This window comes from Pecten maximus, chromosome 9 (assembly GCF_902652985.1).
Source record: "Pecten maximus chromosome 9, xPecMax1.1, whole genome shotgun sequence".
Lineage (NCBI taxonomy): Eukaryota > Metazoa > Mollusca > Bivalvia > Pectinida > Pectinidae > Pecten > Pecten maximus.
Window position 1 is genome coordinate 18,957,290 of NC_047023.1, and position 24,370 is coordinate 18,981,659.

General features: G+C 34.7%; 2 protein-coding genes across 2 annotated transcripts; one reads left to right on the forward strand and one right to left on the reverse strand.

Annotated features, from left to right (window-relative positions):
* Window positions 1-291: 291 nt before the first annotated feature.
* On the reverse strand, window positions 292-20,759 carry LOC117334579. Its single transcript, XM_033894273.1, has 22 exons — window positions 20,714-20,759; window positions 18,737-19,636; window positions 18,060-18,139; window positions 17,385-17,419; window positions 16,080-17,052; window positions 15,408-15,475; window positions 14,554-14,637; window positions 13,623-13,745; window positions 12,881-13,003; window positions 12,177-12,251; window positions 10,747-10,877; window positions 10,433-10,519; window positions 10,008-10,097; window positions 9,322-9,429; window positions 8,738-8,930; window positions 7,910-8,050; window positions 7,540-7,625; window positions 6,532-6,602; window positions 6,076-6,356; window positions 5,430-5,613; window positions 5,063-5,136; window positions 292-3,374 (listed from the first exon to the last, which is right to left on the reverse strand). The coding sequence occupies exons 2-22, from the start codon at window positions 19,631-19,633 to the stop codon at window positions 3,364-3,366; spliced, it is 3,915 nt and encodes a 1,304-aa protein (XP_033750164.1). The 5' UTR covers window positions 19,634-19,636; window positions 20,714-20,759; the 3' UTR covers window positions 292-3,363.
* Window positions 20,760-22,216: 1,457 nt separating this feature from the next.
* On the forward strand, window positions 22,217-23,914 carry LOC117334909. Its single transcript, XM_033894752.1, has 3 exons — window positions 22,217-22,421; window positions 23,227-23,420; window positions 23,704-23,914. The coding sequence occupies exons 1-3, from the start codon at window positions 22,246-22,248 to the stop codon at window positions 23,853-23,855; spliced, it is 522 nt and encodes a 173-aa protein (XP_033750643.1). The 5' UTR covers window positions 22,217-22,245; the 3' UTR covers window positions 23,856-23,914.
* Window positions 23,915-24,370: the final 456 nt, after the last annotated feature.

The following is a 24,370-nucleotide window of genomic DNA, read 5'->3' on the forward strand; positions in this document are numbered from 1 at the left end:
AGTGGTATTGAGGCCCTTATACTGACGGGGATTATGCTGAAAAAATATACAATATGTCCCGCAAATTCAAATCCTTCAAAATAAGGGTTCACAACATATCAATTACCCCTCGTATATCCTAGATATAATTCTTACTGTCTTATTTATTTTTACTGCGAGATAAGTCTTCGAGTAATCAGAGTAAGAAATAACGAAGCTTGTATGCATCATTAAATTCTTTTCAAATTGTTAACTTTTTAATAATTTTGATTATTCTGGTGATGTAACGCACATAAAAAAATAAAACAAAACATCTGTACTCAAAAATTTAATTAGGTCGTTTAAGTAGATGTTGACTACCTAGTAACATAACATTTAGTTAATAATTACATGCATGCACTATTGAATCAGAGTTGAACAAAAATATGGAATAACATCTTCAAACATCTACCTAAACGAACCATCAATGAAAGGTAGAGTACACTATTGTTAAGTTTCCTTTGTTTTAACAAATTGAGTTATTTAATGCCGACACATAATCAAGTCTTTTTTTTCACACAATATTCCACACATTTGAGGCACAGTGGTCTAGTGGTAGGGTAAGTGGCTACGTGACTGAAGGGTCGCTTGTACGAAGCCCTACAAGAGCGATGTGTTGTGTCCTTGAACAAGATACTTCTCTCCAATCGATTCAGCTGTAAATGAGCACGTGTTGAGGGAGTGCATAAAATGTCGCATCTAAGCTGTTAGTGCCGAAATGGCAGCTCCGGCTGTACGCTCGCCTGGGTTTGAAGAAAGACATTGTCTGGTTGCTAAAGGCCCAATAACCACGAACAATAACTTGTGTGCCGCTTTGAGACGGCTATGTTACTGCGATATAGCGGTATATAGAACTCAAAAATATAAATTATAAATTATGAAATCAAGCTAAGCTGCGATATTAAATACTCGCTTGCATTGGCAGATGTACAAACTAAAATACACACTATCCTGCATACTTTCACTTGTAATACTTAAAAATACGTTTGTATATGTAAAGCATAAGCCTCAGACACTCAACCAGCAACATCTCTATTACTTCCATGAACGTCATTTGTCAAGAATAGGTCAGTAAAACATTATATCTATAAGTCCATTATTGTTACCGCATGCATTGTACATACCATTCTAACTGAAAATCAATGAAACGTGGGTTAAAAAAAAATAAAACATAACATGGACACCATTGAAAATTTACAGAGTATGGTACTAGGTGTTACAGAAGGTTAAATGTCTTCCGCTCCAACCGACAACCGAAGCAATATATTTAGAAGTATTAAACACAACGAACATCAAATCAAAATTCACAGGGAACTACAATACGTCATTTATTACATCCCTTATTTCATCAATTCGATATCCAATTTCGATAAATCCCTCGATAAACCAAGCATGGAAACAACCCTTGGTCATGTGGTTAGCAATTTCTATATATGACGACGTTCGCCTTTCTTGTATACGGACACATCATAAAACATAAATTACATTATGGAACACAATATAAAATTTTTGCGCCCTGTAATTACAACATATGAGACACGCACACAATAAAACATACACATATCATTGTACATATGTTCATTCATCTGGTCTCAACATCCGCACATGCACGTACTTACATATATACATAGATTGCATTTATACACACACCCTAAACCTCATATACACACATATCTGCAAAAATACATAAAACGTAATAAATTCCCAATGTTAAAATAAAACAATAATTAACATGACTTTTTCTTTTGTTTGTACATCGCTTAAATTCATCATTGTTCATAACTGCTGAGCTAAAGAAATGTTGATGCTTATCATATTAAAACTACAGGAGATCACTTCTTAAGTCTGCACAAAGCACAACCTATTGAAAATGTTATTCACTTTCAATTTGTTATCACATAGTTTGCATATTCTTTCGTTAACAGGTACGATAAGCTTGGCATTAATGGCATACCTTCCTTTTTCTTTTACAAATGACATGGATCCACATCGGAAGTTTGACAGTAATCCCTGTTGAACCCTTAACATCTCTAACATATGAGCTAGCCTGGATTTCTTCCATTCTTCCTTGAACTGACGATATGTTCGAAGTTTGTTACCATTTTCCTCCTCACCCTTATCATTAAACAATATATGAAACCAAGGCCTGTTATCTCTTCCTCTGATTTGTTAATTGTAATTATTTGTTTTTAGATAAATTTTGTTTTACAGAAAACTGTTTCTCTTCAGTCATATAACTCAATTCAGTGTTTGCAATAGATACTCGTTTGCTATATGAGTATATATATGAAAAGGGTTAAAAGAAATCATAACAACCCGATGCAAATTTTTTAACATGCTTTCAATATATAGTAAAAAAAGATGTGTCTCAATACTTTTTCCATGTCCTGTATTTCCATGTGCGTATTTGTAGACTTATCTATTGTGTATGTTTTACTCATATGTAACACGTCATCATTTTCTTCTATTCCATTTCTTTCGAATACACATTGAAAATGTACTTTCCCAGTAGTCATATATTTGAAGACATAATTAATTGGTGGATTCTGTATATATATCCTCTTTGATGTTGACATGACTACTACATAATATATTTTCGTGTTAGTTTAAAAATTAAAAAGATTGGGGGAACATACGTAACGCTATACTTGTACATGTCTCATCACCTACTAATGTAATAATAACTTACCAATCTATACACAACGTACACTTTGATTCTTTTATTTATTGATTTGTTAAATTTGTTAGAGTACATATATAAATTTATACATGTCTCACCACTTATATTCATAATTAATCACTTATTGATCTATACATATCATGTCTTCTTATTTAATTGGTCCGTTTCAGTTCCGTTTCAGTCCGATTTAGTCCGGTTTAGTCCGTTTCGGTTCCGTATCGATCCGATTCGGTCCGTTTTGGTTCCTTATCGGTCCGATTCAGTCCGTTTCGGTGATTCATACCAACAAAAAAAAAAAAAACGTGTCTAAAGTCTGGATGAGGTACAAACAATCGTCAAACAAGTACACTTCAGCAAAATAGCACCAAAACATTTCCTTATTGGTGATCAGTTATCAGGAAACCTTGATTTCTAAAAGGAACAAGTCCATCAACAAAAACGTTAACACCTCATCGTATTAAAGCTAGAGTATGTGATTCAGTAATTTAACGTGGTATGTATCAAAACATTAGAGACATTGATGAAAGACATGCGTTGTATTCCTAATGTTAAATTGTCTCCTTAAAACTCTCTATACTAGAGAGACTAACAAATTCTGTAATATAACCGTAAAAATATTCCGGAAAACCTCCATTGTGTTCGGCCTGTGGTAGTCTACAATTCCATCACGCTAGCACTGAAAGACAATAACAAAATTTTATAGTTCAGCAAAATTTTAGATGAATAGGTTTGCAAAATTTAGTAAAGAACACACCACTTCAGATGTAGAGACAATGGTGTGCTAGTGTGTCTTGTCATAAGTCAAAAAGATGTTTTTACAAAACGTATATTCTCACTTAAGGCGTAGCCGTTATTTTCATAATCAAGCCGAAAACGTACAATAAACACATGTTAAGGTTATTAATGAACGTGTTTCAAGGTCATTTTAGAAGAACGTATGCCAAGATTATTAAATAACGTGTGCCATGGTCATAAAAACGTGCATCAAGGTCATTAAATATCGTGTGTCAAGGTTATTAAGACTGTATGTCAAGTTTATCAAAGAATGTATATCAAGTAATTAAAGACCATGTCCAGATTATCAAAGAACTGATGTCAAGGTTATTTAAGCATATGTATCAAGGTCATTTAAGAACATATCAAAGTCATCAAAGAACGTGTGTCAAGGTTAATTAAGAATGTGTATCAAGATTAATTAAGAATTTATGTCAATATTAGTAAAGATTGTGTGTCTAGGTTATTAAAGAACATGTGTCAAGGCAAATTTAAACAAGAGGTCCATGGGCATTAACGGTCACTGGAGCTCGTAAATATTTCAGTCAGTTTGACTCATTTTACCCCAACCCTGCGGACTGGGAAACATACAATTTATTTTTCATTGAACTTGGCAAGTTTCTAGAAAATTCCATTGAAATTAGTTCAGAAACTTCTGAGAAGTCTTAAATGTTAATAATGACGGGCGGACAATGTATGACAACGGACAAAAAGCGATTAGTATAGGTCACTTGAGACTTCGTATATTTCAAGGTTTTCAAAAAACGTATTTCAAGGTTATTAAAGAACGTATGTCAAGGTTATTGAAGAACGTATGTCAAGGTTTTTAAAGAATGTATGTCAATGCTATCAAAGAATGTATGTCAAAGTTATCAAATTAGGTATGTCAATGTTATTAAACAATGTATGCCAATTTTATTAAACAACATCTATCGAGATTAGCAAGGAATGTATGTGAAGACTATTAAAGAACGTATGTTAAGGTTAACAATGACGTATGTCAAGGTTATTAAAAATATATGTCAAGGTTATCAAACAATGTGTGTCAATGGTATTGAAGAATATATGTCAAGGTTATCAAAGAATTATGTCAAGGTTATCAAGGAATGCATGTCAAGGTTATTAAAGAATGTATGTAAAGGTTGACAATGACGTATGTGAAGGTTATTAAAAATATATGTCAAGGTTATCAAACAAGGTGTGTCAATGGTATTAAAGAATATATGTCGAGGTTATCAAAGAATTATGTCAAGGTTATTAAGGAATGCATGTCAAAGGTATTGAAAAATATATGTCAAGGTTAACAAAGAATTATGTCAAGGTTATTAAAGAATGCATGTCAAGGTTATTAAAGAATGTGTGTAAAGGTTATTAAAGAAAGTATGGCAAAGTTATCAAAGAAAGTATGTAAAGGTTTTAAGAATGCATGTCAAGGTTATGAAAGAATTAATGTCAAGGTTAAAGAATGTATGTAAAGATGAACACATATTTAATGTCAAGGCTCTCAAAGAATGTATGCCAATGATTAACTCTGTTGTTCAATAACATACTGTATTTTATTATTAAGTAAAACATTCAATAAATTCCTACCTGTACGTCGTACTAATACTATTGCTTTTGTATTTATTTCAACCTGTTGCATCTTTGAGAAAAGAATCCGATACCTGCAAAAGGCATATTTGATTATTATATATAAGGCTCACATGTATCCTATGGAGGAAGCAAAATGGTATGTTTTTACTCGTTTAGATATTTTAATACACTTTTACAGAGAACATTAGAACAAATTTCATTACAGTCTCATGGTTACGGAATAAAAAAAATAATACCTTTACTTATTTAACAACATTATGAAACAAGTTTTATAAATTTCTCTTCACAACTGTGTAAATGATATTAAAGATTGAAACTCAAAGCAACATAAATCAAACTAAAGAGGATATACCGCAATCCTTACCCTACACCGTCCACGTTGATGATGACAGTTCCACCTGGACGTTTCATATATGTGGCCTCTATCTTGCCGTTGACGTTACCAGGGTAGTCATGATAATGACCATCACTATCGGAGTACTGCCACTTCACTCGGTAGTCAGTACCAGGGCTGTCCGACATTACAGGCGATTTCACATCACCATCGCCTAAATCCAGACATAATACCTTTATCATCCAGAAGACAGTTTTGACAAAATTCGGACGAATGATATTTCATATAATATACAGCGTCTGTTTCGTTTCATTTGTTCAATGTTCAAAGTTTTTTCCGTACATTTCTTGTGTCTTCTGTTCTAACATGTTTTACTGGTAAAAATACCTTTTTTTCTTTTCAATCCCAAAATTTAACATTGACATTGGCGAAAGAAAAATCTTACATTACTAGCATCATTGGCAACACGCCCCTTCAGTAATGTTGAACAAGAAGCGCTAAAGCTAAAGATATAAATATCCAATATTGCTGCCTGTCGGCCGGCCTCAGTAGGAAAATGAAATATTTGAATAGCTAACCATCTAATAATAACTTACTAAAACTCTAAAGCAATCTTGAAGTAAGTGTATCTAATAACATGTAATATTGTAAAATAATTTTGTCCAAGGAAAATCACCTGACGATCCAGCAATGTCCCGTTCTTCAGAGTGTGACGTTGTTTGTGATGCCTGTGGCAAAGACGACGTGTTTTTCCTGTTCATTTCCTCAACAGATGGCAAATACGATTCAATTGTCCTAGAGTTGTTTGAATCCGCATTGGTATTTTTTTGTGGAAGATTGGTCATCTGAATACGGCTTGACAGGTTTTCATTTAACGACTCATTCCCAGCGTTTTGAACATTCGAGAAAGTTTCCCGGCCAATCTGAACACGAGGACGGGGAGTCGTATTAGGATCACTACAATTAAAAGGAAGAACAGAGATCTGTTAGCTGTGGTGCTGAGCATGTTTGTGTGCGTACTTTGGAGCTAGACACATGTTTTTACAAACGTTGGTGCACAATATGTATACTACTTAATCACTCGAATGAGGAAAACAGAAACGCTTACTTTTAAATTTATAAAGTGACATACCATATATCGATGTCGAATTGTCCTTCCGCGCCATATTTGTATATACCTGTGTTTCCATTTGACCAACGAACCTGGAAATAAAAAAGAGACTACCGTTATCCGATCAAAAGACTCGGATTTATGCCATTTTAATTATCATAGAGTTAATATGATTTTATAGCTCATTTTGATGTACTGTAAACGTATCTTAATTCGTGGTTCTGTTTTTGTATTCCCTGTGTGCGAGACTCATGCGTGTGGTGAATGTTTGTGTGTTTTGATAAGTTGCGTAATGTTCATGATTGTCTCCTTGTGATATCGCTTAACTGATGTAGAAATTATAGTGCTGCCTCACTGAAGCATACTGCCGAAGACACATAACAGGAAATCCCACTCGATCACATTATATTGACAAAGGGTGAATCAGTCGTCCCACTTCCAAAAAACATGAGAGTTAAGCAGGAGTAAAAACTCTGGTTTGCCTCGGCCAGGTGACAGAACACAACGCTTTTCTCATAGAGGCGAATGCTAGACGAAAGACCAAAAGTGAGGCATTGTCAAGGGAGACATCGGGTTGAATAAGTTGCTAGAAAGAAGAGATAACATTCGAAATCATGTCGCCTCTTACGATCATGTAATGGGGGCATCAGGTACAATTCTTACGCTCTATCTGCAGGGCAGAGCCTTTATTAGCCGTAATTTTATCTTCGCGCTTTTCGTGCCAAAATAAGTCGGCTAAATTCGGATTGCGCAAAAATCAGTTTCTGTCTAATTCTATAGATGGTACCTTTGGTGCGTAAATTCGTCATTTCGATATGCTCACATTATGACCTGCGCTAAAATTAAGAGTACACCAATAATAAGGACTTGAACAATAATCTACTTCAGGCCATATTAACGTTTTATTCAAATCAAAGAACCTACTCTATTCTGAACATATTAGGCAAAGACGAAAACATTGCTGATATCCACTGTTAACGGAAATAGCAATGTGTGTAGGTTATTTTCTATTTAAATTATATGACCTACCCCAACCATGCCATTTTCTTTGACCAGGAACACAACGCCAATATTTCCTTGTCCACCATCCTGGTTACCATAAGCCCAGTCAAAGCCTATGTATACAATACATAATCATTTCACGAAAATCTATATACGTTTGCAGGTACGTGCAAAACATAATAACTAATTGCTTAAGAGAGAACCCCTCAAAAAACAACATATGCACGTGTAATTAATTTAGTATTATTTTAGCCATATATAACCATAACTGAGAAAAAATGAGAATAGTCCTCAACTATAATACAGGTACATGTAAGTGATATATAGAAAATTATAAACAACAAAAAGCCAGTTTTTAGAGATAAAATCTACACAAAGCTGGAGTTGTGGAACCTACCTCGTTTGACGAGATATCCTGTAGCTATCAGTTGGTCTCCTAAAACTTGTCGCGGTTCATCAACCACTTTCACGTCATAAGTGTCGTGTTGGTAGTGATACCGGTTCTTGAAGCCGTTGTCCCACTCGATCCAAATCATACCTTTGTGGTTTGTAGTATAACATAGATGATATTACTAGGAGAGTATTGGTGTTACTTTTAGTCAATAGTGAGACAGATAAAATAGTATATGCCTCAGCATTTAAATAGTAGGTAACGAATGAGCAAGAAAATATCTACAGTCCCGTTTACATTAGTATTACTGCATATCCCTCTTATGATTAAGTAAGTACATATATAAACCAAGATCCTTAGATCCGATCAGGTCTGATAGAGGACGATATATTAAAATAATCATACAACATACGATCTTTTTACATTCTGTATCACACACTTAAGAAAGGTAATGAAAGTGATATTAGCCTGTTTTGATTAAAACTATCTGCTTGTCAGCCCAGACACTGAAAATAATGACAATTCTATAGCATAGGGGTAAAATATACACCATAAAGGCAAATTATAGTGTTTTAATATCTGCTACCATGGCAAAAAGAGACATATTCATCAACTGGGCTTCGTTAGTGATACATCTTGAAATCTATGACAATACCTAGTTTTCTTCTATAAAACTACTTTTAATTATTATAATGATACATGTATGTGTACCTCAATTTAGAATAAATGTATTTGATTGCAATGGCTATCATACAAGGCCCTTATAATTCATTTAACAGTATATCACCATACGCCATCTATTTAGAAGACATTCAATTCAACTGAAATGTGTACCGTGTTTCTCATGCCCAATGACGGTCCCAGGCCCCTCCGTATCCTGGTTACTCCACTTCCATGATGGCCCCCGCCGCACGCGGGTCCCGATCGGGGGCATGTTTGGGTCTTGTTCTATATGCATAGGAAGTTCTATTCCTGATACAGATGTTTCCCTACTTTTCAAGTATTCTATGTAATCAACGATGTCTTCCTGAAAAATATAGATCGGTTCTTTAGAAAAGGAATTCCTGTTTTATATATTGATATTTATGAAGCCGTACGTCAAGCAGTTGGACCCAACAGTTCATAGTGGTATCAGTTAATTACGAAATCACACAAAAAATAATACAGCTTATTTTATACCAAACATTTGGACCAAACTGTTCATAGTTAAACTATTGCTGCACAACATCAACACTAATGGGTATCTAGATTTATAAAGCTGAACTTCAAATGAATGTCAACCTAGTATAACGTCACAAATGCATGAAAAAAAGCATAGAGATTTTTGCTGCTTTCAATTCAGTAACTGGAATGATATTCGTAAAATAAACGTATCCTAGTATCAGACTGTGGCAGAGTTAAACAACCATGATATTTACCGCATCATGTTGCACGCTGGGATAACGCATTGAACCAGCCGTCAGAATATCTAGCATCTGCTCCCGGTTGTTTCCTTTCAGTCCATCGTACATCTCAATAGCAGTAATCTAAAGAACACTATACCTAATGAGGTGTCTACAGATTCACATTAATACATTGAGAAAGAAAGACCGTACTTTACTACATACATCTTTACAATGACTTGGAAGGGAAAAGTCGCACTGTAACATCTCCAACACTAACAATTTTAATTCAGTTGATAGAGGCAACTGATTGCGGCTTAATAATTAAGCTATGGTAATACTCATCTAAAATATCACATCATCGTTATATCGGAACCAAAGGACTTTAGTCATGAGTATCTATTTGATAAAAAGTCATAATGATAATACCAAATAAAGTGATAATAAAATTTTACGCCGTGGCGTATTTCTATTGAGTATCTCCAATCGTTTTTGTGCTTATACATCATAAAAACTTAATTACAATAATGATGTACCTACCAGTAATAATTTGGTACATACTGATTACTGGCATTTAATTAGATAAATGTTTTTGTCGTCAATATATACTTGTATGATTTTTATTTGGCAAAAACACAGCAATAATTATTACCAGTGTGTTTGTTAAAAGTCGCAAGCTTAATCCGAGTGTATAAGTTATTGCCATACAATAGGATACTTACCTCAGCCTGAGTCATCTTTACAAGTCTTTGGACATCACAAGATTGGTAAATTCTCCCCTTTGTCACTCTGCAAATGTCCTCGAAATATACCTTTAATAGCATCAATTGTTTATATTAGTGTAGTCACACTTACTTACCACCATGGTTAGTGTGTATATATGATAAACGTCGTAGCGTTTTTTTCTGATAATTCAATTTAAAACTCGCTAACTAATTGATTAAACATTTTCTATCAATCATTTCCAGTTGTCACACCATGATATAGCCTGACCCCGGTCTTATAAACGTTTCTTTGCAACTTACGGACATTTTTAAAGTCATTATTGGAAGTCACTATGGGAAATTGAAAGTTGAGGAAATTGATTAATTCAAAGAACACTGATGAAACCGACACCTTATTGAAGTCTTTATATAACTTCTGTTACCGTATTAGCGTCACCAACTGGTACACAGAACACTCGGTTTCCTCTTTTTTCGTAGTCCTTAAGGACAGGCAACAGCAGAAGGCGTATCTATAACATTGATCATATGATATATAATGCAGCAAACATTAAATTAACCATGACACCAAAACAGTAATGTACCGACATTTTGCTTCTAATTCTGCAAAATTTATAAACAAATGCCAAACAACCATAAGGGACCAAATTTAATTTAATTGTACCTTATCTATTATTTCGTTTATGCATTATAAATTTATTGAATTATATCTTATTTAAAAGTGTGATGTGTAACATACATGAGAGGTAACGAAGTCATTCTCGGACGAAAGCTCCTCCGTGGATGAAGAGTCAAGTGTAGCGTTTCCATCGCTTATTAGAATAACTCTTGACGCAAGAGCTACGTTTTTCACACTTGTGATACCGGACGCTGTTATATAAAATGTAAAGAAAATACCCTTAATCTCAAAACAAGAATTGCAGTGTTGATTAAATTCCCTACAACTGATGTCAAAAAAGGAGGGCCTCATCTGTGCGATATGCATTCGTTTTGTACGTGTGTGGTTTTAGGGCTTTGGTATATTTGTGTTTGACTCCTTGCTGTAGCGCGGAACTGATGCCGACTTTACAGTGTTACCTCATTGAAGCATTCTGCCAAAGACACCTTGCAGGACATCCCACTGGTCACTTTTTACTGACATAGAACTAACCAGTTGTTCTATTCCCAAAAATACTGAGCGCTAAGCAGGTGTAGGTTAAAGGTCAAATATACATTTGTAGGTCACTGACCTACTTTTGGTACATGACACATCGCCTCACAAAGGTTAAACCATAAGTATATGTAAGAGGTTCCAGTGATAAATATTGTAAGAGACAGACCATGGACAATCTTTTTTGGTTTTCAAGCTTATCACAGGTCAAACGAAGATCAGAGTGACAGGTGAATCCATGTCCTATGTATCAAGTTCAAGTGAAAAGTATTGTAGGAGACAGAACCAGGTCAAAATAGCTGAAGGACGGTCCAAAGGACAAAAAGACAGACGGACACAACGCAAACCAGCAACATCTACGTAGTTTCCGATCATTAATTTACAGGCCGATTCCCCTTTGGAAAATGGAAAGAAAAGAAGAATCAGTGTGCTTCTTTGTTTTCATATGATGTAATATTTACAGTGTGTTTACGTGTTAAATGGTCATTGATATTAGATATGTACACATCAATTTCGTTCTCTTTCTCACAGTCAAAGTATTAATTAAATCATATTCATTTTATAATGATTTCCAAGTGTACTGAAATTATAAATTTCAAATGCGGGCTCCGAGAAAAATAAATTGCACACTAACTTTTGTTTTCGAAATTTCAATATTGTTAAATAATCAGAATGTTTTAATGAGGGTTCTACGGTCAAAACTGTCCTATATGACCTTCCAAGGGAGGCAATAAAAAGGTAACATATGATATGTAGGCGGTGTTTTAATTCAGGTTCAGGTTACTAGGACATAATATATAGTAACATTTGAGAAGTAATGTATGGTCATATATGAGAGGAATTTGCTTGGTTCAGGTCACTAAGGCAGGTTTGACTGTATTTTAAAAAACAAAACAAAAAAAAAGCAAACAAACACACATTCCATAAGAAAGATTGATACTAAATGTAATAAAGAACAAATAAAACATATCGAACACTGTGATCTAGTAACTTATTTTCAAACACAAGTAATTACTCACAGTTTCCCAATAATGCCGCCAGGCCCATAACAAAACCGGCCGAAAACGGGCTCGGACCTCCCGCTCTTAGTGTATCTGTGATTTAGTAAACACATTTAAATTTAAGTTTGTAAATTTGTCTAAATATGTAATTCAACAACACATCATGTAGTAGCATCTTAAATGAATCGTTATAATTAAGAAATGGGTTTCCGTTAAAATATTTCAAAATTTTTATTTTTCGTGGATTGATGAACTTTACATTAATACCAACTTTGTATATTAACATGTAAGTAAACTGATAATCACGTGACATAATAATACCCGAAACGTATCATACATTTTCCAGATCCAACCAATCACGCATACTTTCCTGTTATAATATACCACGTAAAAACTTAGTCAATTAGTATTCATTGTAATTGTCGCCGATATCGTTGTATACCCATTGACTTATATAACATATATATATATATATATATATATCATAGTTATGTTATTCACATGTGTAAATCTCTGGTATAACCTAGAAACTTGTAATGAAAGCCGTTAGCTCCGTGAAAACACGTGTACCTATGATGGTAAACCTCGTCTCTAACATACACACGTGATTTAGCAAACGTTCGGTCTGAATGATGAATCGGGACACTTCAACACACTTACGTGTGAAAGAAACACTTATTTACTGTATTGCAGTGACGCGATATTACTTGTAATTTACTTACCTAATGAAGAAAGCAAGTCAAAGTAATCCAATGTTAAATGTCTCAAAACAGTAGTCTCATGTCCAAATACAGTGATCCCTATGTTCTCCTGTATACCAATTCGTGTATGTATATGATGTATACCTGTGGAATGGACAAAGCTGCAGTGATTTTCAACCATGAAATTGAAGGCTTCATTCATAACTAAATCGCCAGGTAGGATATTGCATGCAGTACATGAAGTGCTACGATACCTTAATAAACATATAAACAGAAAATTGTACTCCTGTAAGTATTGTTACAGAGGCAGAATATTATCAATATTTTGATTAATGACTAAATAAAATATATCCCATCCTGCCCCAGCATCTATGAAGAAACTGTCCTGTGGTTCAGGAGATATCTTGCACATCAGCTTTTCATTTTGAAAGTGGTTAAGTGTGACCTCTTACCATTAATCTTTACTGATGGCAACCGAATTTTACCGAACGTATCACATGAAAATGTGATTTTATGGTGTGGATATTAAGTAAATCTGTCCATGAGTTTTCTATTACAACAGGTTGAAGTGTGACCTTCGACCTTTAACCTTGACTGATGGGACCACCATAATACAATCAAGTGTGAAGTTTTTGGTTGAACGTGAATTAAATATGCCCAGGGGTTGATGAAATATCTTTTACAAAAGCTTATCATCACATAAGCGCGTATGCTTACTCACGCACAAAGTAATTACTGAATAGATATATATATATATATATACCTTCTATGATTTGCTTAGCAATTCGAATCATGTCGTTGAATGGCCGACCACGCATGCTTTCTGATGTATCCAACAGTAGCACCGTGTCAGGGCCTTTCCCGCGATAAGGGGCTAATGTTGAACCTGGGAAAGTAAAATATTGTTTAAATGCAATACTCTTTTCAAAGCATCATACGCTAATGATTCACAAAATGACTTCACAAATATCAAAAATAAATCATATCCTTGTAAGAATATTAAAACAATTCAAATACAAAATTACAATGGAATGAAATCCAATTCAGCGTGTTCTTACTATGTACAAAATTTACCGTTAGTATATCATGGAATCAACGAGTTACACAGAAATTCTCATTTCAGTTTGTTTTTAGTCTCACGATAACTTTAGCTCTTTGGAATTGTTTGCAGTACTTTGATACTTTGATCCCTTTGGGATTGTTTATAGTACTTATGATACTTTGGGCCTTTTGGAATGTTTGTAGTCGTTCGATATTTTGGAACCTTTGGAATTGCTTGTAGTCTTTCGATGCCTTTGCCTATTTTGGATTTATTGTAGTTTTTGGATTTCGATGATTTGAGCATGTTTGTTTGCTTTTGTTTTGCTTTTTTTTCCCTTTTTTCTGGTTTTTGGGTTGTTGTTTTTTTACTTTTTAACTCATGGTCGAAAACCAGTGATCACCTACATATTTTAGGTTTGGTTTAAAATTGACTAACTTTATTGAGGGATTCATGAGATGTATTACGATACGGACGGACTCACGCACGCATACACAGAGAATGCGATTATATTCATTTTGCTAAATTAAGGGAACAAATTGAGCGACTATAAATTGAGGTTTGAAATCAAACTATCTTTTCTAGCTGGCTAAAATTAATGTTTTGAGTCATTTCAAAGGAAATGTTATGGCCGGATATATGTTTTTAAACCTACCTCTTCGTCGTTCCTCGTTTGCTTTGTCTACCGATATATTGGATGCATTGACGTCCGTCTCTGTCATGTTTATAGCGCCATCTACTGCAAATATACCAAACACGTCTCTATAACGAAATACCAAACATAACCAAAACCTCGACCAAACTGACAAAAATACAAAACATAACTAAAACAACGAGAAAACTAACAAAAATACAAAACATACCTCAAACCACGAGCAAACTGACAAAAATACTGAACATAACGAAAACAACGATCAAACTGACAAAAAAAAACAAAATATTAAAAAAAAATCCTCGACCAAACTGACAAAAATAAAAAACATAACTCAAACCACGGGTAATCTGACAAAATTACAAATCATAACTAAAAAAAATCTCGAGCAAACTGAAAAATATCCAAACAAAAATAAAACCTCGAGCAAACTGACAAAAATACTAAACAAAGCTAAAAACCACGAGCAAACTGACAAAAATACAAAAAGATTTTTTTTTTTTTTGTCAAAGGGCATCAAACTTCTTCAAAGCGTGTCCTAGACATGCAGTAGTGTGTTCACCTTACATAAAATTGTGAATTATAGTTTACTGTAAATCACTTATATTACATGTGACATTCATTTTCGCGTTAATTTGCGAGAAGGGTCAATCGCTAATTTAAATCCTTCGCAATCAATTCTACACAAATGACACCGTTGAATGACGGTCAAGCTATCGGGTAGCGATATAGAAGCCTAATACGCGAAATCATCTATTCGCGAATATGTCCGAAGAGGTAAGTTCGCGAAATACAGCATTCGCGAAATCTAAGTGATTTAAAGTATCTGTGTCTTGTATGATACACCTAAATCTTACTTCCCAATGCTGACAGACCTGAATGCTGGGAAAGAAAATCTAAATCTCCCTGGGCGCCAAACAAATGCCTGAAAGAAAAATCATTAGAAACCATTAACACATGAGAAAATCATCAATTTATTTGAATGGTATGGTAAAACATGCATATTATCTACACATTAAAGCGAAAGCAGTATGTCTGTAATCAGGATTTCTATCTTAATAGCACAATTACGTACTGCAGAAATCCACATACATATATTTCATGTTCCTTTAAAATGAATCCGTATGCCAAACTATGACAGTTTGGATCTATAATGTGTATCAATTATTTATTTGTATTGAAAAGGTGAAAATATCTTTTATATCCTTTGCGCAATCCTTCATAATTATATTGGTCAGTGAGCGTACTATAGATTTACGAATAGAGTGTTTCCAAATTGTTTGGTCATTCTGCTTTTCACTCCGTGGCGAAATGTACATTACGTAAAATGTTCTCGAATCGACCAGTCGATTTTGAATGTGTATAGCTTAAAATTTGTCGAATCGACCAGCCGATTTTAGAGTCTATCCCGTACAAGTTCACCTCTGATTTACTGGTATTTTATCTAATGAAGAGTAACGGAGTACAATACATATTGAAACGCGGTATAAAAACATGAATACATGTCAAATAACTAGGGAAATACTCACTTGTGTGGTTCGAATTGGGCACCTCTTGTATTGAATGTGGACGACTTTTTAGGATCACGTGACTTAATGTTGTTATCAATTATACGACTAGTTGGACCACCACGTAAAATGACGTCATTGCTAATAACTTTAATTCGGTTGTCTACACCTGGGTTCGTCTTTCGATATTTAAAGCCAAGTTCTGAACATTTTAACTTCCTTCGCCTTTGTTTAGGTCTTGCTGACTTGTCTTCATCTCTTATCCGAAGTTCAAGTTCTTGCATAGATTCAGATCTTTTTTCTCTAGATTCTGACTTTAAATTGGACCTAGTCTCTTCCTTCACATCATCAACATTTCGCTGTCGATGAACACTTTGATTGGCTTCGTTGTGTTTGGTAACACCATCGTCAGGGGCCAATCTCTTGTCATTTTTCTGTTGTATTTTGTCCATATCAGTGTTGACTGTTTCGGACGAGGAAATGACCGTTTGGTGTTTCCTGTTGTGTGATTGTGTGCGTGCATCTTCTTTCATGCGGTGTCCTTCTCGATGTTTTGTTCCTGATCCACGTGTCTTCGACGTTGACTTTTCGTCTGGTCGCTTGTTGTCGGTGGTTCTGTCTAATTTTGAGGGAGAACTTTCATTTTCACGTATGGAATTGGTTTGTCTTCTCGAACCTGTACGATCTTTTTTCCGGTGTGATCGTCTTACAGGCTGTCGGTCTCCTTCAGTGCCGACTACATTGCTTCCATTCTCTTGACGATTCGTTTGTGGTTCTATGTGATTTGTCGTCATCTTCTGATGACGATTATTGTCAACTTTGGTTTTCTCTCCACGGAAGGCCTCTACATTCTGCTCAGAAGTTCTCTTTTCAAACGACTTGCACAGACTGTCTATTTTGTGAACTATAGGTTCAATCTTTTCTTCCAATACCTTGATTTCTTTATCGCCATCTTCAATCCGACTTTCTAACCTCGTAAAATTATCTCTAGTTTCTGGTCGAAATAAAATTAATCAAAAAACACCATGAGAATTCGGGCTATTTGGGATTATATACAAATCAATATGCATCACAACTTTAAATAATTATGATTCTAAATATAATTAGAAACATTGTAACAATCACTATATTTAACTGTTTATTGGGTTTTTTTTGCATCGCTACACATTGCTACTTTTGAAAAGATTTATCAGTTGTATAATTTTATAAATAATAATAAAAGTTTGTCTTATAGTGGAATCTTCCTGATACATGAATGTAAATAACAAAACCTAGACATGATTCAAGAACACACGATAATCTTTTTGTTTAGTAAACACATCTCACCAGTTATCCGTCGCTGCAGGGCCTCGCAGCTTGTTCTGAAACAAATATGAATGATTGTTATTTTAATGATTACGTCAATATGCTTCAGGACACAACGATACCACAGCTGTTTTTTACTTCTAAAAATTCGCTTAATAAAAAGAATAGGCGTGTCAAAGATTTTTTAAAACATTTTAGTAAATCTATCAACACAATCTTGACCTTCCAAGTTTCAACCATACCATCATGCTACAGTTCACGTTATAAGGGCTGTCTGTACTCACTGAGAAAGTTAAGACAATAACTAATTGTAGAGGGTAACGTCACATATGTTCCCCCAAACGACCCACGCGGTCAATAATGAAGTAGTTGATATGGCAACAGTGTTTGTATTGTGAAACTTCACCTATACAATATTCATCTAAATCGGACATTATAAAAATTTCGATTACTCAGAGACTTCAGTCCGGCAGACCGGTCGGATGACCAATTGAATAACGGTCATACATGAACACTCCTTTAAAGTTTTGTTGAATTCCGTCCTCCGGTTTTCGAGGAATATTTCGGAAACCTCTTCGATGGAAGAGAATGGAAGAAAGAATGATAATAAGAAACGGAGCAAAAACAATATGTCATCAAACTTCATTTGAGTGGCAAAAATAATTAAACTTTATTTTAAGTGCATGCTGTAAGTACCTGTCTTCCTGTCTAATGCTATGTAGAAACGTTTCGTTTCTTCTTTGTAAGTCATTGGCTTGTTGGAGAACATCCTGAAACTGAAAGAATTTAGTTCATACAACATTTACCCGAAGATTTTCATTAAAGTCAAACTGGTTCCTTGGCATCATGAAATGAACTTCACGTTTTTCGGTAATCACATCATGAAACCAGTATGAACTGGTAGTATCATTATTATGACAACGCTTATTGATGTACCTAAAAACATTTTACGCTTCGAGGAAAGGACAAAAGAAAACTTGAATTAAGAAAAAAGTAATTGATGGATAAATTTATAGTGTTACACCTGGTGTTTGTTTTCTAACCAAAAATATGTACATCTCACATCCTAGGCCCAAATCTTACACGTCTTTTACATATTGCCAATAATGCAAAAACGCTACCGAGGCATTTTACTTTATAACTTTGTGCATATGTAATATTTTACCATCTAGTTTGATATGGGACTAAAGAGAGAGAGAGTGTGTGTCTTGTAGGTCTAAAATTAGACTGGATTTAAGTGTCGGTGAGGGTAAAATGTATATTGTAATACTTTCACCACTTACATCTATCACTTTTTAAACTAATTTGAAATACATGTGTATTCAGAGACATCACAATCCATTTACCTGTCGATATATAAAAACCAAACTCACACTTTGCAGTAAAGCCTGAAGGTCCACTTTGGTAATTACTAGAGATGTTGACTTGCCATCCACCATGACGTGATTGTCAGATACACAGCTTGTCGACTCTTCGGATAACTTGGGACCATTGCTGTCAGAAGAGTCTTGTAATAACGTGGGACCATTGCTGTCAGAAGAGTCTTGTAATAACGTGGTACCATTGCTTTCAAAAGAGTCTTGTGATAACGTGGGACCATTGCTGTCAGAAGAGTCTTGTAATAACGTGGTACCATTGCTTTCAGAAGAGTCTTGTAATAACGTGGTACCATTGCTGTCAGAAGAATCTTGTAATTTGGCATGGCCTATTGAATTAGACTTTCCAAACTCAACATCGTTATGTTTATGCTTTTCCTTAGAACTGGGATTCGTCCCAGGAAGGCTAGCATCCAACACAGGTTGATAATACTCTTTTGGTCTTTGGTCTTGTCCTGGAAATCCCCCTTGATCAGGGGTGAATACATCTCTGTCATGACTAGAAACAGCTGAATACAAATTGGTATTGGCACGTGATATATTTTGCTCCCGACTATGTTCCGTAGATGTGATATTAGGATGGAATGGAATGTTGTTTTCAGTTACGGGTATGTCGGAATTGTTGTTCGAAAATGATTCGACAGTTGATACAGTTTTGGCTTCGATGTTGGGAGGTTCATGCGAGGAAACAGAGCCTCGATCTGAAATTGCCCTGTCATTATTAGTGTGTTGACGATGGCTGTGGAGGGACCTAGAACCCTTATGTAACCATGGGATGTTTGATACAGGGTGGATAGGTAAAGTTTCTTCCGATTTTGTCTCTTCGCTCACCAAAGTACTAATTTTCTTTTTGTTTAAAGGTATATTAGGTTCATCATCTAGTTTATCTCCCATAATCTGAAACGAGTTAGTTAAAAAAAAAACATTTTATATTTCTTCATTTTCTGCAATATAAATTAGTTGATGAATGGCGGTCTATGATAAATGAATGTACAGAAGCCCAGTGTTTTACTTACCATTAGAGAGGCAGCTGACCATGTACTAACTATTGTTCCTGTCTTAGAAAGGAGTCAAGTTGATCTTAATTAAACAAATCATGTAAAAACATGTGTAGTATCACCCAGTCAAACAGGGGTTCATTTATACTGACAATGGGGATCATTATAGTACCAAATATGAAAACATATAACATTCAACTGCAGAGTTCAATCATTTGACTCCCAATTGACAAGGTTTTATTTATTTATTTGTTTTATTTTTTACCATTATTTATTTTAAAGCATATTTGATTAAAATATTTCTCTCGATCGAAACTTGTGGTTACTTTCAAAGATCAATAAGAAAGGTACATGTACGTATCTGGTATAGGTTATCAACTGTTTTGGAATTAGTAATAACAGAAATTTTTGGTCATCAATGATACATATTGTTCATAACTTGACATACATGTATACAACATCGTCAGCACATATGCATGTTCATATTTTTCGTTAGATACCTTTGTATGTTGTACGTCGGTTATTGAGACACTTAATGTATGCCTAACGACTTTAGATTAAAAGCTGTCTATTTGATTCGAGTTTGTTTTCCAGTAATCAGCGTGGCACTAACTATCAAACAGCACTGAGTTAACAAATCGAAAGTAGACATAGTGTCTAGAGACCTAATATCGAACACATATCTTAATTCTTCACAATATTCACCATTAACACTTGCCAGAGAAACCTATATGACTTCGAAAAGAAGAACACACATTTGCTTTAGATTATTGAATATCGATCTATCTTGCTGTCGCTACGAAAGTACATGTACGTGTAGTTACCCTTATACACAACCACACACATTTGTGTGTTTGGGTCTAGTACTGTCATCTGTCGAGCTGTACTGTTTTGCAATGAATATTTGTTAAAATGAATACCATTACTATATGTTAACCAATAACGAATGTTGTAAGATATTCTTTACGTGCCTCACCTTTAAATGTACGCTAGGTAGTTGTTGCCTGCTTTCGTTTTTAAATGAAAATTTCCAACGCTATTTTTAGACGACCATTCGGAATTCGGGTTTTGTTCCGAGTGCAGCCATTGGCGCATTCGATTCGATACCTCGATGAAAAGTTCCGACAACGAAATTTACTTGTCACCAACGTTTCAAAAGGGAATATTTATACAATGTAAGTCCGCGTATTTCATAACGCAGTTTTTTGAACTTAATTAAACATATGCATTTCGTACATAGAAAGTCTTCGTTTAAAATACAAATACATGTAGGCATATACATTGTATATTTCCGAGTCAATATTTCACACAGCCTGCAATATTCGTGCGGTAAAAGTCACCATTTCTCTATAATAAATCATGATCATGTTTAGCGGATAATATCTTGATTTACGATAAATCGTTACATCATCTGTCCCTAAAACACTCATAATATATACCACGTGAAAGTTACGAGTAGTGGATTGTGTACTTGTGCCATCTGGGTCGAGAAAAATCATTCACGCAGTCTTAAAAAAAAAAAAAAAAAAAAAAAGATGTTTCAATTACTAGTGGAAATGTCTAAATTATTTCATAAAAGAAATAAAATGAAGGAGATTGTCACATTCTTTTCACATACTTGCACCTTCTTACACCCCATCCTTACCCTTCCCTTATCCACACTTCCACACTAAATAATTATTTTATTGTTAATGTCATCTTGTATATTTTGTATGTGTTATATAATATTGTATGGAAAGGGCTTGATATAAGTAGGAAAACTTGTGCCCAATCCTATTGTATATATTTGATACAATAAAATATGTTTAAACTAAACGTGTAATTATCCGTTCAATAGTTTTGTTTGTTTGTTTTACCTGATTTTAAACCACCTACAGTGTGACATTGTATCAGGTGACTTTTCTCTCTGTTGGTTATTGTCACCTTTTCGTACCTACATGTAGGCACAAAAATAGATATAGAAATATTTAATTTAAGTATATATAGCCATTTACGTTTCGAAAAAAAGAAATGAGACGAAATTGCTAATTTGTATATCAAAGCAAGCATGATCGGACCCAAACGTTGTATTTATTTATTTTTTTAAGCGGTTTGGCATAACGCTATACTAATGGTCCTTCGTCTTTTTTTTCTTTTTTTTTTTGTAAATACACATTGAAAATCAAAATAAAGACAAATGTTTATCATTTCATAAATGGAATGATAGTCTTTCAAAAATGTTTGTTGAGAATATGTACGTATGTATATAATGTAATTTGATTTTTACAAATCTGAATGTTTAATTTCGTATAGATATACGAGTGGAGACAGAGATGTGGGCAGGTTAGAGTGGCCGCGCGGATCTTAATATAAATCTATATCAGTACTGCTGAAACTATGTGCAGGTAAAAAAGAAAACGTTTGCGCACGTGTCGCAGCCCCTGTGGGGACACGCCTATTATTCATCTAAACTGATATATTTATCATATTACATATGCTATATATTTCAGTATATGAAAATTCAAGACGATGTCGTCGTTGGGTTCAGGAATCAAACGAGTCCAGAGTATGAGAACGCCATCCTTTGTCTGTAAAGTCGTGACGTCAGTGGTGCTGGTGGTGCTGTTACAGAATCCGGACCGCTCATCGGCAGCCCGCTGTAATAATACCGAGTATGCCGAGGAATGCGACACTTGGCTTTCAGGGTAGGTATTAGATCATCCATAAATTGTGTGCGACATTTATACATATATTTCGTAGGTGTATAGGGGGCTTTTAGGCCGTTAATGGGCCCCTTTCCCAATTGAAATTATTTCAGATTTAAGCCATATTCCCCAAATTTGTAGTTTACTCCTGGAAAAAATATTTCCCAATTCACCAATTTCCTTCCCAAAAAACGCCCCATCCGAACAAGTGAAAAGAGGCCCTGATATCTGCTGTTTTAGAGAGATTTTCTTCAGTTTCTGTCGAGTCTATCAACGTCTAATCGCTATAACCATTTCGAATCTTCAAATTTTAATACCGTTTCAGTATCAAGTTTTTATCAAAAATCCCCAAAAGATCAAATTCATTAGTTTGTGAGTACAATGTACCTGATTGAACAAGTCGTTGTCGTTGGGGACGAGGCTGGGATCGTCCGTTTTGTTGAAGAGATGGGAGCGGTTGTTAGTCCATTTTTAAGGAGGATTATAAATATACGGCAATATATTTATTGTTACTTCACCCAGGAGTATTTAAGTGATTGTAAAGAACGACAACTCTGGGTAAAAAAAAGTATTCACGCGTAGTGAGAAGGTTCTATCAACAGCTATTGCCATTTAAGGACAGGAAGCTGATATTGTGTTGATAAAAAGGATAAACTATAGTAAATGTAAAACCAAATGGCTACACAACAGTCTGTGAATGGACGTAGATGTTACATTGATTTTTATTTTGTTATCGCGGGTTTATTATGTTTCACTCGCCGACTGCCTGACGAACATCCATTCCGTACCATTTCGTACGTTACAGAAGCGGTGTTATTGAAGTAGAACCAATCTGTCGAAATGGCACCGTCCAGTGGCATAATTGTCAACACAACAGCATCACCCTCAGAATGACGAAATACGAGGCATTCAGAATGTGTTTCCGGTTTGACAAGATTCCATACAACATCACAGACACGACGGACAACCGCAACGTTCCGAAAATTCCTCCAAAGAAAGGTTTGTGACCAATAAGATTACGAAATATGTGGGAGTGGTCGGAGTATTGGTCGACATTAACAGGAGTATATAAAGGTTGAAATCGTATTGTACGCTTAGGGTTTTAGTTCGATGTTCATATACAAAACCAAACCCCACATAGACTTGTTGAAGATACATGGTATATGTCGATGAAATGCAGATGAATTGCCGATCATGTGGTTTCTGAAAAATTGCATAGCCTTTCAAATTAAAAAAAAATATATCTTTTTTTAGAATTATGTGCTCGTTCCTTTCTCCTTAGACGTCCCGACCTGTGTGTTGTCCCGACCAGCCGACAAGAGAAGGGAAACACTTGAGCTGAGATTCGAACCAAGGTCGCAGGTGTCACAGTTCCTTATCAATATACCTTTTACTGTGAAGTTGATCTCCTTACCCAAAATATCGTACGGTTAATAATCTGTTGTGTCGATAAATAATGTTCCAAGTATGATTATTAAACTAAATCAGAAGTATTTCACTGTCTCGTTTCGTAAATTTTATATAGGATATACATTTTATATAGCATATTATTAATTTAATGAGTATTCTTTTTTCATTTCAAATGAGATTACATTTTTATTATTTTTGTGTTTTCATCTTTGGCGACCAAAAATGTAATCTTCAAGACAAGTTTCATAAAATCTCATATGAAATGAAAACAAATTATGATACGTTTATTGCATAACTGAAATAAAATGTACATTTTGACTGGCTTAAATAGGAAATGTTTTGAGGACAAAATCAAACGGTGACAGCCATTTTGCAGTGTCATTTGCAATTGATGACGTTACGTCATTGTCGATATAATGGGTGAATTAACTCGATAAAAGACAGACAATGTATGTGGTAGTTTTTCATTTTTTATTTTATTTATTTATTTTTTTTTCTAATTTACTTTCGGTACTTCAGCAGATATCAAAATCGGACTT

What these genes read in the sequence shown, in the direction of transcription:
- LOC117334579 (XM_033894273.1), bottom strand. Translation starts at nt 19,633, where the DNA reads ATGGGAGATAAACTAGATGATGAACCTAATATACCTTTAAACAAAAAG. An exon ending in AGCATTAGACAGGAAGACAG is followed by an intron (nt 17,420 to 18,059) that starts GTACTTACAGCA and finishes TATTTGTTTCAG; the next exon opens with AACAAGCTGCGAGGCCCTGC. An exon ending in TGACTTGCTTTCTTCATTAG is followed by an intron (nt 12,252 to 12,880) that starts GTAAGTAAATTA and finishes ACTAAATCACAG; the next exon opens with ATACACTAAGAGCGGGAGGT.
- LOC117334909 (XM_033894752.1), top strand. Translation starts at nt 22,246, where the DNA reads ATGTCGTCGTTGGGTTCAGGAATCAAACGAGTCCAGAGTATGAGAACG. An exon ending in TGCGACACTTGGCTTTCAGG is followed by an intron (nt 22,422 to 23,226) that starts GTAGGTATTAGA and finishes CGTACGTTACAG; the next exon opens with AAGCGGTGTTATTGAAGTAG. An exon ending in GAAAATTCCTCCAAAGAAAG is followed by an intron (nt 23,421 to 23,703) that starts GTTTGTGACCAA and finishes CTTTCTCCTTAG; the next exon opens with ACGTCCCGACCTGTGTGTTG.